General features: G+C 36.3%; 2 protein-coding genes across 4 annotated transcripts; one reads left to right on the top strand and one right to left on the bottom strand.

Annotated features, from left to right (window-relative positions):
- Positions 1-1981: 1981 nt before the first annotated feature.
- On the bottom strand, positions 1982-8059 carry LOC130428679 (sialoadhesin-like). Of its 2 annotated transcripts, none has more exons than XM_056756866.1 (11): positions 7967-8059; positions 6429-6620; positions 5697-6080; positions 5295-5591; positions 4736-5029; positions 4610-4657; positions 4397-4532; positions 4254-4283; positions 2790-2858; positions 2514-2532; positions 1982-2396 (listed from the first exon to the last, which is right to left on the bottom strand). In XM_056756866.1, the coding sequence occupies exons 2-11, from the start codon at positions 6487-6489 to the stop codon at positions 2334-2336; spliced, it is 1401 nt and encodes a 466-aa protein (XP_056612844.1). In that variant the 5' UTR covers positions 6490-6620; positions 7967-8059; the 3' UTR covers positions 1982-2333. The 2 variants fall into 2 exon arrangements, with proteins under 2 accessions (XP_056612844.1, XP_056612842.1); XM_056756864.1 differs by lacking the exon at positions 7967-8059 and adding an exon at positions 6771-6897.
- Positions 8060-9109: 1050 nt separating this feature from the next.
- On the top strand, positions 9110-15908 carry LOC130428681 (uncharacterized). Of its 2 annotated transcripts, XM_056756870.1 has the most exons (9): positions 9110-9243; positions 9810-10011; positions 10431-10596; positions 11073-11505; positions 11833-11960; positions 13117-13186; positions 13286-13356; positions 15196-15239; positions 15770-15908. In XM_056756870.1, the coding sequence occupies exons 4-9, from the start codon at positions 11139-11141 to the stop codon at positions 15822-15824; spliced, it is 735 nt and encodes a 244-aa protein (XP_056612848.1). In that variant the 5' UTR covers positions 9110-9243; positions 9810-10011; positions 10431-10596; positions 11073-11138; the 3' UTR covers positions 15825-15908. The 2 variants fall into 2 exon arrangements, with proteins under 2 accessions (XP_056612848.1, XP_056612849.1); XM_056756871.1 differs by lacking the exon at positions 9110-9243 and having other exon boundaries at positions 9280-10011.
- The last annotated feature ends 1162 nt before the right edge of the window (positions 15909-17070 follow it).

Below are 17070 nucleotides of genomic sequence, written 5' to 3'. Positions count from 1 at the left end.
TAGGCATGGAATGAACAAATTGGCTACATTTTGCCAGATCTATCTTTTTCCATTCTTCAAGAATGACCTCTTTTAGAGATTGAATGCTGGATTGAGAGTGATGCTCAGCTTGTCTCTTCAGAATTCCCCATAGGTGTTCAATTGGGTTCAGATCAGGAGACATACTTGGCCACTGAATCACTTTCCACCTGTTCTTCTTCAGAATTCCAACAGTGGCCTTAGATTTGTGTTTAGGATCATTGTCATGTTGGAAAAGTGCACGACGGGCAAGGAAGTGAAGGTAGCATCTTCTCTTTCAGTATAGAGCAGTTTATTTGTACTGCCATCAATGAAATGCAGCTCCCCGACACCAGCAGCACTCATGATGCCCCACATAAGGACACTGCCACCACCTGTAGGCACCATGCATTTTCCTTTGTATTCCTCACCTTTGTGACGCCTTACAGTTTTGAAGCCATCAGTTCCAAAAACCATCCTCTTGGTCTCATAACTCCAGAGCATGGAGTCCCAGTAGTCTTCATCTTTGTCAGCATGGGCCCTGGCAAACACTAGGCGGGCTTTTTTGTGCATGGGCTTTAGGAGAGGCTTCTTTCATGGACGGTACCCATGCATGCCATTCCTCTGCAGTGTATGCCGTATTGTCACAGGCAATAGTCGCCCCAGTTTGGCTTTCTACTTTTCTAGATAACTGCAGTGAAATTGCATGTCAATTTTCTTCAACCCTTCTCATCAGAAGACGCTCCTGTCGAGGTTTTAACTTCCCGTGGACAACCTGGACGTCTCTGTGAGATGGTTGCATTTTAAACGTTTGTACCACTTTTGCTACAGTATTCTGACTGATAAGTAAAGCTTTGCTGGTCTTCTTGTGGCCTTCACTTTTCTTGTGTAAAGAAATTATTTTCTTTCTCAGGTCTTGTGACATTTCTCTTCCATGTGGTTACATTGCTGACAGCATGAAATGGGAAGGGGTTTTGTTTAATTAACACCCTTTTATAGTCAACTGTCACCTGTGTGATGAATATTTAGACTGACATGTGGTTGAATTCTTGTTAAATTAGACTTTTGTAGTCTAAAATTTAGCTTTGCTCCAGAGACTTTCAGTGGGGTGTACTCATTTTTGCATCATCCTAATTTGAGTTAAACTGAAAATGTTATTCTCCAAGTTATATTATTAACCTTACTTTCATGTTATGAGTTAAACGGATGTTATATATAAATATCCTCCTCCTACACAGTTTGTCCCCTCTGGAGGAACCAAAGTTGTTCTGCAATTGCATGCCTCTCAAGTATTATATAATAAAAACAATATAAAAAAGAAAGTCATAATGTTTATTTTTCTTAAAAACTACACATGTAATATTGACCCCATAACAATGGGTACACACACACACACACACACACACACACAGGAATGCAGCACAAAAGGCTAGCAGAATCCGTTGCCCTCCTTTGTTTAAAACATACTAATTTTATTGCTTTCTAAATTATTTCTGGTGATTTCTTATCTCTTTTTTATGTCCTGAAAGCATTTAGATGAGATGTGTACAGTGACAGTCATACAGCAGGTCACCAGATCTGTTGATGCGGTTTAACAGGTTATAAAAATCTGTTGCCCTCCTTTGTTTTATCATAAAGCTACTCTGATCCCTTCTCTGACTCCCTTGTAGTTATTTGCAGATACACTAGTTTTTCTTATGGAACAAGTAACTGTGTAACAATGTTTATGAAGCAAGGTACAGTCTTTTCACAAGGTCATAAGAGTGTGTCTTACACTGCAGGAAAATGCTTCACAAAACCATTTCAGGTCACTTTCCTACAACATGCATGTATACGTATTTTTTATCACCATTGTAGTACAACCTGCTCACAATCATAAGATAAAGGGAGACAACACAAACAGTTAAGCTGCCAACAAAGACATTTATTTAAAATCATTTTTTTCTATCACAAAATCATTTCCTAAAAATGTTTGTGTGTCAGCCAGAGAAACCACAGCCCATGCTCAACACCTGTAAGTTGCTTTGGATAAAAGCATCTGCTTAATGACTAAATGTAAATGTAACGGCATATATCTACAAAAGCACATGTAAAACAAGCCCTCACTGTGGCAACTTTGATAATGTTATACTGTTAATAAAAAAATAGTTGTATTTAATATTTTTAATGTGCCACAAATAAAATGAAACTTAAAAATGCTGATGAAATTAAATATACAGTAGATATAGAAAAGAGTCACACCCTTCAAAACAGTTTTTGTGTTATATACTAAAATAGATTTTTGTTTTTTAACTTGTCCTGTATTAAGCACATTTAAGAAATATCATGCGTTTTCATCAGATGTTGCCATACGTGTTGAGGTCTTCAATATTGGTGTAATAATCTTCATAATCTTCAATCTGTAAGGAATGTTTTAAGAGAAAACAGAGACACAGAGGTCAACGCATATCAGACACCATTTGAAGTTTGAGTTTGAACCCACAGTGTGAAGTAATGGTGATCAGATATATACTTACAGAGCAGGATTTTCGTTGACTGAGATGTGAAATGCACAGGAGAGAAATAAAAAGGAAGTTAATAAATAATTTGAAAGATTAATTTTACAGTACAGTTAAATCAGTATTTAGTGAGTTCAATTATCTTATTCAATGTCTGACAGATGGCACAAAAATTTACTACAGGAAACTAGCATTGTTTTGTACATTCATTTAACTCTTACTTCCACTTTGACATGTACTTTTATCTTTATACTAAACATTACAAAAACAAATGACATTTTGAATGCTCAATACCTCTTTGGTGATGGCATATGAGGTTTAGAAAAAGTCTTTTTGGCTGATTCTGAATACACATCTTTTGACCTGTGAACAGATGGTTTTATCAGATAAACGCTTAGATACCACAACCAGAAAAGTACAATGTTGTGAGTTTTAATGAACAGACTTTGATTAATACTTTATTTGTATCCTGATGCATTGACTATAGATTATATCAGACGACCGAGGAATACCATGAACCATATAGTTTCAAAATATTAACAATTAAAACAGAAATAATCACATAGTGCAAATGTGGTGCAGTTTACGTAATTTTTAACAGTAACCGTATTTGCAGTTTCTACCCAGACATAAAGATCTGGTCCATTACTGTTGTTTAAGAGAATAAGGTTTGAAGGCCGAAAAGCAGATTCAAGCCATGTTCTACAAGTCTAAATGCAGCCATCGTGATGCACACACGGCATCCTCAGTAATAATTCACACATGCTAAAAACAAAGCAGAAGTGATGCTGTCTGCGTCACAAATAAGATATTGTTTAGTCATTAGCAAACTTCATATGTTTATTCCTGGAGCTTATCAAGGTGCTATAAAAGTTCATTATTTTACTTATTTTATGTCAAATGCAAGGAGGGGGTGAAAATAGGGGAAAAGGGGCAAAATACTGATCAAATTAAAACCGTAATGTTGATACAATAGTAATATCATTAAAAAGAGATTTGATAGAGCTGAATATCATCCAAAACAACACCAAATAGACACATAGAGTATGGTACTGTGAGTTCCATTCCATTCCATTTTCTACCGCTTATCCGAACTACCTCGGGTCACGGGGAGCCTGTGCCTATCTCAGGAGTCATCGGGCATCAAGGCAGGATACACCCTGGATGGAGTGCCAACCCATCGCAGGGCACACACATTCACTCATTCACTCACGCACTCACACCCTACGGACAATTTTTTCCAGAGATGCCAATCAACCTACCATGCATGTCTTTGGACCAGGGGAGGAAACCGGAGTACCCGGAGGAAACCCCCGAGGCACGGGGAGAACATGCAAACTCCACACACACAAGTCGGAAGCGGGAGGTACTGTGAGTAATATACTCAATTGTAAGCAGTCATTTACTCAGACATCAATAGACACGAATGGAACATCGGTGGTTGCTATTAAAATCAGCATTTCCATTCCTGCTAACTTTTGATGCTGTCAAATAGAGCTTCTTAAGTGACAAATGTCGCTTGCACAAAAAATGTGTGATGTTGTGGGCATGAAGTTATATTAAGACACACATCTTGAATATCATTCTTAAATATATTAAAAACACCAGATCTAGAAAACTAAAAAGATTTCGAAATTCATATTCACCAGTATCAACATATCACATAAACACTTTTTAAATGTGTACAAACCCAATGTGTAAGTCTGAAGTGGTCTAGTTTGAAAGTAGAAAACACATGATAAAAAATATTATGCATACCTCTGTTCTTGCACATCATCAGGTGGCGGCCTACAAATAATAACATTGACAAGTTAAAAATACTGATAGCAAAAAAAAATCCCAATTGTTTGTTTTTCACATTTCCCCTCTGGAAAAGAATAAACACGATGTAACACACATACCTGTGACGTCTCTTGTATGTACAGACTCCAGCAAGTGTGCACATGAGAAGCAAGATAACTGATGAGGGGACTATGATGTAAAGCCCAGTGGTCTTCCAGTCAAAGGTCATCACTTCGGCCTCACCCTGGAAAAGGGCTTAAAGGATGTAGCATGTCAAACATTGGTCACTATAATGTATGTGAATAGCTACAAGATAAATGCAACACATGTACTTGGATTCTGGACAGGTTTCGCTGGTTTTGGAGGCTCTGTAGAAGAATCTGTAAAAGAGAAAACTACATAAATGATGACATACAGAGACACTTCACAAATCAGGCATGAAATTTTGAATCACTCACGTTGTACATGTAAAGTAAGAGATGATTCAATGTTTTTCCCCGAAATGTTTGCACTGCAATTCAACATCTTGTCATGGTCTTCTTTTGTACTAACAAAGGTTATGGTGGAAGAGGTGGCTGATTTGAGCTCTGAAAGTTTTTTGTTACTGTTTGAGACCTCCATGTTCTTATAGTTCCATGATATGGTTGGAGGATTCTTCAGGCAGGAATGGTCGATGGTACATGTGAACTTCTTTGCAACGCCCTCAATGACATCTGCACGGTCAGGCTCAATGGCTATTTTAGTATAGTTACCTGAAATAAAAATGGATAAATATCAGTAAAAACAGAGATTCTTGATTGTCAAGCCCTAAAAGCAAAACATATACAGAGGAAAAACCTCCAGACTAGACAACAGATTTTTATTATTCATGCATGAAAGAGTTGAATATAAATAATAATTGTACTTATCTTAAGTTTGACAAAAAATGTAAAGTTCTGTGTTGTCAACATTCTGAAACTGTAACACCCAGATAAAACAAAAGCGATCATAGATGTAATTCGTAATGTTTTTAATTACATTTTGCACTTTGTGATTTTGTAGCTCTTGTTGTTATTCCTCCATAATGTGTCACTATACACTCGATATCCAAGTGCTCAGCTTTCACGACACCCGTGCGTGTCAGAGTGATTTTCCATTGTCCATTTCCAATATACGGATGATCTGTTTGATCTGTTTTATCAGATCCTTCTATTCCCTTCAGAATGATGTTTGGTTTGCTGTACGGACAGGTGTGGTAGGTTTCACATGTCACTGTTATGGTGTCACCGGTCATTGCGCCTCCATGAACATTGATGGTGGGCTTCTGTGGGCTTTCTACAATAAGCAGAAAAGTTACACTTAGAAAACCTAGTTATATAAAATCAAGAATAATAAAACATATAAAAACTTGTGAACACAATAAAGACATTTGAACTATACCGTCCACAAGAATCGTGGATGTGACATCATAAAACTTGTATGTGCGCCATCCAATACTGTCTGGGTCAATCCATGCATATAATTTCTCTCCATGGTGGGACTGATCCAGATGTGTAATGACAAGACTGCAGTCTCTATTTGAAGGTTTACCATATAAAGCAGTTTTTCCTTTGAACTTGTCAATTACATAAGATGGATATTCGTGATGATAAACTAAAGGGTAGCCTTTAGAGACCCACTGATACCACACAACTCTGTTTGGGTTGGTGGGTGGATACGATGTGTAGGAGAAGGAACATGGTATAACCAGACATGAACCTTTTAGACCATGAATTTCCTTTGGCACCCTCACTTCCCATGCCAAAGTCTCATATAGGAGAAATCCTGTGAGAAAAAGTTAAGAGAATAATTTTGTAGTTAAACCTGAAATTTTTATACTTTGGTTTTATAGGTCATCCCAATTGCATAAACCCAATGTTTAATGTAACATAACTTTGTTGCTAACTTTTTGCTTAGTACAGTCAGGTGTTAGAAGTTCGCCCATTGTCATTAGATATGTTCAAGTTTTCAAGTGACACACACACACACATGCATGCACACACTTACTTAAATTGTAATGGAGATAATAAGCAGAATCTATTTAAAAATAAACATATTTTTCAACATATTGCATGAATACATACATGTAAACATTTAAAAAAAAAAATGTATAAATCAAAACGGAAACTGTACCTTGGAAAATAAGTCGAAGTAACAGCTTGACTTTCATTCCGGGATCACAATGTTTGCTCATATGCAAAAATTGGACTTACACCAAATGTTATGTGCAGAACTACAGTTCATAATGTCCTGACTTAAACCAGTTCATCAGTTTTTTATAAGTCTTCCCCATTTCACTGGGCACTGCCCCTTGAGTTGTAGAAACTAAGAAGTGAAAATGGCAGTTGAACAGATAAAAAAGTTGTATTAATATATTTCCTTCAAACAAAACAATAAAAGAGGAAAACAACGATCAAAGATTCAATTTATAATAATTGAATATTAAAAGTAACAATATATGAAATATTATTTCACCTTTTCCGCAACCTGGATTGTACAATAGGATTGGATGAGAACAGGTGATACCAAATAAACAAAACTGTGAATTGACTAATGCTTTATCTCTAAAGAGAGAATATATGTTTTTTAAATTCAATGTTGCTCTGATGTCTACATACTATGCTCCAAGTAAGAAATATATATTTCCTGTTTCTTTTGCGGTTTCTCACTCATGACAACAAGGTTTGTCATAATACATTATAGGCTACAAGTATACAGGCGTGGGCCGTTATTTGCTTTGAAAAGTGGTGGGGAAAGAGATGACAAAAACAATACTTCAATTAATTGTTTCTATTATAACTTGTTGGGAATATTGATCATATATAATGGACGGTCCATTGGCTGCTCCGCTTATCTACTCCAGCTCTCACAGTATGTGGTTCCCACACTATCATTTGGGGAAGGTCACTTGGCTGTTGTGGTGCATTACAGTTATAAACAGTTTATTCCTATGACTAAAATCTCACTTGTTCATTGGTTTACGCTTTTTTGTGATTGGAAACTGGATGCAAAAGGAAGCGCTGTGAGTACAGATGATGCACGCATGTTTATACTGGACGTGCGTTTCTGAAGTCGAGGCTCTCTGGCTTTTGCAAATTTAATGTACGAGTGTGAGCAATGGGAGATGGTGAGAAGTGGCGCATCCTGCGTTTTACACACGTTTAGATGTTAATGGCCCCTAAACAATACACACCCTCTTCCGCAAGCATCAGTATTTCTACCAAAATGTTTCACAAACATCTCATCCTCGAGTCCGCAAAGCTTTTAAAGTTCATGAGTAACTCTGTACAAAGTTTAAGAGCCCTATGTCAGTTTAAACTCAAACGTGAGTACAGCCAATAGGAATTCAGAATGTAGAACTGCCCTTTTCAAACTAAGTTTTTTCAAGTATGCTGTAAGTATACTTCTTAAAATAGAAAAGTATACTTTCAGTTTATCTTTTATGTAATTCTCAGAAATATACTTTAATGTATGAAGTATAGTTGATTTTAGTGAGTGAAAAGTTTAAGTATATTTGGCCTACTTTTACTTAATCTTTTGACTATATGTATACTTGGGATGTACTGTACTTGTGTCTATTCTGTTGGTAACAGACTGGTGTAAATTCACAAATGTGACAAAAGTTAACAACAACCATATGATTTTAGGTTTATGCCGTGATCCTCACCTACTTTTAAGAATTAAGCGTTTAGTTGATCGTGCTGAATTTTTATAGCAACCGTTGTAAACATAACAGCTTACTTCCTATGTCAGACAGCTTCGTGCTGTTTCCAGGCGAATCGTTAAATGACACACAAGTCTCCGGGAAATCCTGTGACATTCAACCAGTCCGATGACGACTTCCAACGTGCTGATTTTTCTAGAAAAGTGTGCCTTATGCATCAGATTTCAGCCAAAGGACTACTGTTTTCAAACTGGGGTCCGTGGAAAACTTTATAGAACAAAATTAATTAACATAATATTTTAGTATGTGTAAATATTCAACGTGATCTCATAAGAATGCGTATGTATTTGTACGTAAAGTCTATATCTAGGAAACGTCATCATTTTTACGCATGGATGGATCGCAGTGCGTACAATATCGACGAATAAGTTATTTCTTAAACGTAAGAGTGTTTACGCATGTACAAGTTAAAAGACGTAAACATATTTACGAACCCACGAACTCATTCATATACTCAAACGTCCAACGATTTATTGCGTGTATCGTATCACATAACTCCTTTATTAGAGCAGCACAGATGTAAATATATCAGCGTGCAGTGAGATTTATTCTTCGAGAATCACAATCTCGTTGGGCGTGTAACTGTTGCCAAGCAACACTCTGACATGGTGGAAAGTAACGGGTCTTGTAGCCTGGACCAATCATAATCAGAGACCCAAAATAACCGCTTAATAAATTAACCTTGTGTTTGTTTATAACCGGGACCAAGAGAGCCGAACTATCCGTTTTATAAATTAACCATGAGTTTATGTCAAATGTAAAACACACAGTCAAAGTTTTAAGCATGTCGTGGTTCACATAGAATTAAATAAACTTTTGTGATTGATAGCTGTCAGAACCAATGGAAACGCTCATAGAACAAGTTGGCTTTAGAACCAATGGAAACGCTCGTAATAAAACAAGTTGGCTTCAGAACCAATGGAAGCGCTCGTCACACCGAAATACAAATCAGTACGGTATTTTTGTTAAGTAATAAAATAATAATACTGGTAAATTATAAAACGATTAAATCATTTAACTTATTGTTCTATCAACAGCATAAAAAGAAACACCAGGCATTAAAATGACAGATTTATCATGCAAAAAACATGCTGTTTCATGCGTTACGCCACTAGTTTTTGCATACGTTTTCAACGTAACGTTAACGTTAATTGACTGGCCTTCTTTTTTCACCTTCCGTAAAACCCTTTTTTCACCAAAGATCTCCCGCGCAATTTTATCAAGGTAAGTGATATTGCTGTGTACATATTAATCTATTTTAACTATATCTTAAGCATATGTATTTTGCCTATTAACGTTATTAACGTTAAAGTTCTGTAGCTATATAACGTTATGCTAATCTGTAATTTAAGTGAACTTTTTAATATAAATCTAACGGTTTGTACTGCAAAATATTGTGAAGGTATAGTCACTCTTACGAGTTAGTAACGTTACTGTTTTACATTATATAACTATGCGGCTACATATTTGTAAAATGAAAAACGTAGTTTTTGATAACGTTAATTTGTTTTGTGCTAAATTATGTGCTAACTTTAGGCATGAAGGCTGTGTTATTCATAGATATTATTCCGTCATAGATGTCAAAATAATGTAATCTATGATGATCTGTTACTATCTTTGAGTGGTGCTAGGACTTTTGACATATTATCTGACCATACAATACCAGCATACTGTGTCTACGTGTTTAAAACTACATAAAAAAGCTGATTCTGACATTCTGAAGTTAAATTTGTTGACACACTGTATAACAATGTGATAATTGCTAGACATTTTTATTTATCATTCTACAGGATGGCAGGGACCACCTTCAAAAGATGTTCGTCGTGTAATGTCCACATAGCTGTGGCATGTAAGACATGCAAGCACTGTGGCCAAAAGCAAGCCATGAAAGAGGCTGTGAAGGCTGCTAAAAGTAAAGTTAATGCGAAATGGGTGTCCAAGATGAAGTCAGGACGTAATTCATGCAAACTGATCAATTCAGCTCACGTTCTGGTAAATTACCATCTGTTAAATAAATTACCAAAGTCAAAGCTGTAGTGTAAATACTAAATACTTTTTATCAAATATATGGTTAGTGTATTTCTTTTACCACTACTGAGGTGTATGACCAGATTACATCTTTTTTTCCCTGGTTTCCATTGATGGTGTAAATAAGTAGTCCAGCCCAAGACTCACTAGTGCCACAGAGCCACATTGTTACACAATTTGGTGCTATCAACGTACAGATGATTTACCCATTGTTGAATATGATTATTAAGCTTGGATACGAGGACAGACCTTAAAACAGAACATATCACACAAAATGTTTATTTTTGTAATCTGTATGTTCATGTTGTATCGCTTAAAAGCTATGCCATATTAATGGTATGTATTCAGCTGTTTACTGATGTGTCTTATTCATGTAATTGTAGATACACAAGTTGCATGCTGTTGGCAAATTTCCCTTTCTCCTGCTGGGAAAAAGGAACGCATCTGGGTCTTTTACAGTGGATGTCGTTACAGCACATTCCTTTTCAACTATACAGGAGCAGAATACCCTTGACACTTTGAAAAATATTTTTTCAAGTCTTCTGAAAGGTATTATTACATCTGCTTGTTGTGGTGTTAAATTGGCAGTCAAACATAGAAAGATGGGTTACCCAAAAATTACCCAAAACAATTCTTTCATCATGTAATCAATCCTCATGTCATTTATACAAACAACACAACATCACTGGTCCCTTTGTGTTCCACAGAAGAAAGAGTCATATACAGGTTTTAAACAACATAATGGCGGATCATTTATTTAAAAAAAATTTGGGGATGGACGGGTTTTGTATTTTATTTACAATGTTACATTACAGTTAATCAAACTTTAAATTTCATAGTGTTACTTTTACTAAATTGCATGTATCAAAATACCTGGCCAAATTTGCAAAGGTCTTTATTTGTACAGTATATAGTAGTCTTATGATTTGTGGTTTTAGAAATGATCAAGATAGCTGAGACATAATAGATTTCATGACCTTTTATTTATTTGGTAGGTTCTGATAATGTTTTTGTATCTGTCACAGTGAAATATAGTGCCCAAAGGGACCTTGCAATTGAGGAGGACCCCCTCCAAGGTGGTGAGCCCTCCAATGGTACTGGAGGAAAAGACACCACCATATCTCCAGAAGGGGTTTGATGTCAATGACCTCACTAGAGAAAACAGCACTATGACTCCAGAAGGGGATGATCTCAGTGAAGAAGACACCACCATCACTGCACTAGAGGATGATCTCACTGGAGAAGATTCCACCATCACTCCACACAGGGATAATCTCAGTGACCTCACTTGCAAAGATTCCACCATCACTCCAGAGGGGACTGATCTCAAAAGTGTCACTGAAGGAGATGTTGTTACTTTGATCCTTACTCCTGTTGAAATCTCTTCTGATATTTCTTCTGACCCCACTTCTGCTCTCCAACCACCAATAAAAAAGAGAATTCTTCGAAGGTTACCAGGTATTATTTCTTCCATATTGTTGCAATCATTACAGTTGTTTTTCCTTTTGATTCAGTAGAACAGTGTTTCCTAATCCTGGTCCTGGAGAACCCCCAACACTGCACGTTTGTGATGTCAGTCTAATCTGACAATTTTATGAGGTACTGGAGTCTTTACTAATGAGCCGATAGGTTGAAAAAGGTGTTTTATAAGTGAGATATGTCAAATGTGCAGTTCTGGGGATACTGCGGGACCAGGATTGGAAATCAATGCTGTGATTTGTTGTCTGCTTTAAATCTGAAACATATATTTGACTTCTGTATAATTAGGCAACATGTTTCTCACAGCGTTTTGCAAGACGGGTTTACCAGTACCCACATTCTGTGCTTCACCTGCCCTTGTTCCAGGCATAAAGACCCCCACTACAAAGCTCACACCTCCTGAATTTACTATGGCCAATGCTCTGCCTGCAAAGGTACCTGCACATAGGTCCCACATGCTTATCCAGTTTGTGGTAATGTATATCAAATGTTCGGAGGACATTAGAACTCTGTGGGATGTTTTTTTGTGATTTTATCTAAAAACTGGTTGGAGCAGTTGTCACTTATCTATTTACATGTTCTTGTTATATCTGAGTAAGGGTAATAAAGGCATTTTCTATATTAATGGGTACATCCATTATAAATTAATTAGGGATGCATCGAAAACCAGGATCAGTATCAGGGACGATATTACGCTCATGTACCCTGTACTCGTACTCGAAAAAATACACAGATACCTTAGACCAGCGGTTCTCAATCCTGGTCCTCGCGCGCCCCCCCCCCCCCTCTCTGCATATTTTGTGTATCTCTCTTGTTTAACACACCGGATTTTAATCTCTAGCTCATTAGAAGAGAGCTTAATGAATGAACCGCGTTCCGATTGACGTGTTCCCTGAACTGTGTTCATTGCTCTCTACTCCCTGCACACAGGAAATCGGCTGACGTTAACTTAAGAACACCAATTGCGCAACACTACTGCCTGCAGCGTCTTCACACAGACAAAATCTACTACGGAAGATTGAAGGGTTATTTAACCGTAACCTTGAGATTTGCGCAACATTATGCCCATTTCAAACTGGAATTATGGCAGAATATCTAGTGATGTTTACTTCGCAGGGCTCTTACGGGCGTATTAAAGAAACCTCCGAAGCGGTAGGAGAAGCATACAAAGTATGCAGAGCGGGGGGGCGCGAGGACCAGGATTGAGAACCGCTGCCTTAGACTGATACCTCGTCTGACTGAAATTTGTGCTTTGAAAGTTTGTGACAAGCACATAAAATAATATTTTTTTTGATAATGTGTTTTTGTGTTTTTTCATGTGGAGTTGTATGTAATTATGAAGCTATTCTATTTTTATTAGTCTCACTGTGTTGTGCTTTGAAAATTGCCACCTCTCCCCCCTCGACGAGCATCAGAAAAAATATTGGTACTGTCTTTAAAAAATGGTATTGACGCATCTCTAAAATGAATCTGAATGTGAATCTTGTCTGAAAAGTACTTGCTCATGAATACAACAGGTATCATACTCTGATTCAGAACATAAAGACTTGAACATAATATTAACAATTTTGTCATCGATGTGTTATGAAGGCCAATGAGCTAGTCACAAAGACTCTTGAGTCTCCGAAGTCATCAACCCGGATGCGCTACAAGATTAAAGGCAAGACTGTCATGAAACTTACACTCACATGTGATCTATTGCCTGTGTTGGATACCATTTGTCTTTTAACAAAAGTCTTTTTTTTCTTACTGCCATCAGACTGCCCGGTACACCTAAATCAGGAACATTTCCCCGTCTTAAAAACATTGGGCGTCAGAATATCTCAGCATGTAAGTTACCATGAGTTTATATTTCATTTGTTTCATTCACTTTGTATTTTAAAGTAATATTCTGGGTTCAGTTTACAGTAAGTTAAGTTTAATTTTGACACATTTTTGTTTATTTATAAAAAGAAAGTCAGTGAATGGGCTCTATCCAAAAAAAATGTAATAGTTCTACATGACTTCAGTGTGCAATTGCTCACATGGCTTTATTCAAGTTACCACACTAATGTTAAAACATTCAGTTAGGTTCATTGCAGCATTTGGCTCAATTTGTGCAGACAGTATGTTCCTATGTACTACAGAAATCATCTGACTGCTCATCAATGAATAAGTTGATCAATAAACAGCCGAGATCCAGTGCCACTGTTTGCTCCAGATAAACCCATCCATTTTTATGTGGTCTAAAAATGGGATTCCCAAACTCCCAAACGCGACCCCCAAAATAACAATGCCATTGACTCTATCATCACTATCCTCTGAGATTGTTAAAGTATACAAACTTTGTGCATAAATGCGTACGTGCACCTATTTTACCCAAACGTGCATAATGACAACACAAAATAGCACAGTCTACAATATTATTTTATAGTCATTTACTCATTACTTTACTTGTTGTTTTACATAAACTATTACTACAGATGGTTGAATTTCATCAAACTTATTCGAGTGCTGATGGATGTGCCTCTTTCTTTGTTCGACCTTAATAAACATTTCATTTTGACAAATAAGAAAATCCTAAACTTAAAGCCTGAAAAATAATCTGCATGCACATGGGCTGCTGCATCTAACCTAATGCATTTGCTAATGTTGCTAATGTGACATAATCACCTCAGGGGTCCCGATCGAGGGGGAGGAGATTCCTGAGGCTGATGACTTTTTATATGCATGGTTTTATTCTTAACTCAACTAATATTTTCATATTTTCTACATTTATAGATTACATGCGCTATTTCTAATAATCCAAAACATATTTCTGGAAATCATATAGCGGCCTTACAACCCCCTACTTTTGGAACCCCTGGCCTAAAACAGCGTCTGTGGGGGCTTGGATTTTGTTTTAGCCGAGATGCTTTTGTCTTTTGCAGACATCAAGGCCTTTTTTGTGGCTGAGCTAATTTGTACACAATTCAGAATGTACCAAATGTTGATTTGGCTGCTCATAATGTCCCTGCTATCTCTCTGATGGATTTGTACTGTTTTTAAAGCTTGATGTTGGCCTGTATCACCTGCATGGAGAGCTCATTTAACTGCATGATGTGAATTCACAACAGTGGCTTCCAATTGCAAATGCCACACCTAGAATCAGCTCAGTCAATTGTCTATTTACTTTGATCGCTTCACAAAGTCCCCTAAACATATTATTCCTAAACCCTTCTCCAATCTGATGTGGATATCCTCCAATTAGAGTGGGCATGTCATCTTCAACCCATATTCATTATATAAATTAAACTTAAGTATGTTATAACAAAAAGGCCTTTCTCTTAATATATTATGTGGACCTAACTGTATAACTTCTGTCTTTTAGATCTATTTTTGAATGTGTATTTCAACATACATGGATTGGCTTGATTCACTTATATTGTAATGACCTTACTCTAACACCCTGCAATGTTGTATTCTGTTTGATGCAACACAACATGCCTCTTGGGTCCAGTTTACAGTTCTGAATATTGCTTCTTTTTCTAATAAATATCGGAAGAATCCACAAGTTTTACTATTTGTGTCAAAGTCAACATTTTAAACCCAGATTATTCCTTTATTGCTTTAGATAGTAACTTGAAAAGGTAGATAATACACTGTATACTGTATACGATGTGATCTAATGTAATTTATTTTTAATCTCAGGGGGAAAAGGAGATAAAGGTGCGCTGGCAGCCTTGCTCTGGCTGGTATGTACAGTTTTCTTTGAACTCATTTTTCTAGGTTTTCTTAGGCTTTTCTTGGAAGTTTCAAAACATTTAATGAAACACCATAAATATTATAGAATTCCGTGTAAATTTGTGCAACTCTTACAGATACAAAGTAACTTGATGTTCAGTCTGATTTTGTATGTTTGTGACTTCTACAGCCATTCACTGTTACTTAATCCATAGAAATGCATACAAATATCACCCGAGTAATCAGTTAAAACACCCCATAAATGCCCATTAACCAGGCAAAATAAACTAACAACCAAAACAAAAATTATCTGTTTATATCAAGTCATGTCAAGTTTTATATATAATACTGTTCATAAACATATACATGGTTTTACTGTAGATATACAAGAAAAGGATTTAGTCTGAATGACTATAAAGCTTTTCACGTAATTTTAAACTTTCAGACAAAGCTTTGTCAGATCAACATTCATGTTTGTCGTGAAAATTTTCACGAATGTTAGTTTGTGTTTATTCACTTTAAAATGCATTTTGTCTTCCAGTGGGGCCAAGTGGAAGGACACATGGGAGCCCTATGAACTTTTCCAAACGGACTGATTTTTTTTTTTTTTAATAAAAATTAAAGCAATTGTTGAAGCCTTTTCTTTTATTGTATAACTGAATAAACTGAAGCAGATGAAGTTATTTTTGTGTCGTGCTTATGCTAAAGCCCTACACAGTCACTTGATGTACTGAAATGTGCTGTTAAAGGAATGGCACAATAGAGTATGCCAGAAACTTTAATCTTGTAATAGTTATATGCAGATAGATGGAAAAACTCAGATAGTTGAAACATTTTACTGCAGTAATGGGTTCATTTATTACTGTGGGTTAATGATAAATATTTTTACATGATTATATCCTGAGCGCATCTGTGTGTCGATTGAATATTGCTGGCATTACAAACTTAATTTACACACAACACATACAAACATGCAAAAATAATAAACAGAAAAATGTATATAAAATTGTAAACCTTTGTAAAGAAATTGTATGATCATAAATACACCAGCATATCGTAAACAGAAACAGTGGAGTCAGGCCTGAGGAAGGTTGTGGGTCTACTGCATCAGCAGGTGAGAATTTCCAACAAACAAGCAACTATAATCTAGGGATATAATTATTTACTGCTGCATACAACACTGTGAGTTTTAGGGAGATTTAGAGGTAAAACCTGTAGAACAGTCATTTTATTTAATTTTTCCTTTATCTAAGAAAATAAATAAAAAATTGCTCTCTTCTTCCAGAGAGACCTGGTCAAGATGGCAACACAAAAAGTTTCACAAAAAGAAGCACAAAATAACATTATCAATATTGATGACTGAATTCCAATCAAAATTATTTACAAGAGTCTATTAAAAAATTATTCAAGAGACATTTCAAAATGGTCAAAGATGGAGGTGCATCTAGGTTAAGTACATTTTGCAGCTCATTCCATGTCCAAGAAGCATAAAAAGAAAATGCACATTTACCAGATTTCAACAATACGCTTGGGACTCTGAGACAATTAATGATGTATAAAGACCAGCCCAGGAGTCAGGGTGTAATGTAATAAATCGAAGGGCGTTTTACTGAAGAATGTTTTTTCCTGTTTAATCAGTAGAAGTTAGCCAGTGGGCCAGTTCATAACATATGATATGACAGAAGTCTCAGGTTAAGTGAACCAAGCAAGTCACATGTCAACATTTCTACAGTACTGTATAGTTCAAGTCTTCTTAATATGATCAGTTCAATTAGAAAACAATTTGAGATTCAAGTTCAGCTAAACAATTTATTAATTGTTAATGCTTGAACTGAGTTCTGA

The sequence above is a fragment of the Triplophysa dalaica genome, chromosome 9, assembly GCF_015846415.1.
Source record: "Triplophysa dalaica isolate WHDGS20190420 chromosome 9, ASM1584641v1, whole genome shotgun sequence".
In the NCBI taxonomy this organism is placed as follows: domain Eukaryota; kingdom Metazoa; phylum Chordata; class Actinopteri; order Cypriniformes; family Nemacheilidae; genus Triplophysa; species Triplophysa dalaica.
The sequence above is the reverse complement of the archived record's forward strand: the minus strand, read 5'-3'. Positions and strand labels throughout refer to the sequence as shown.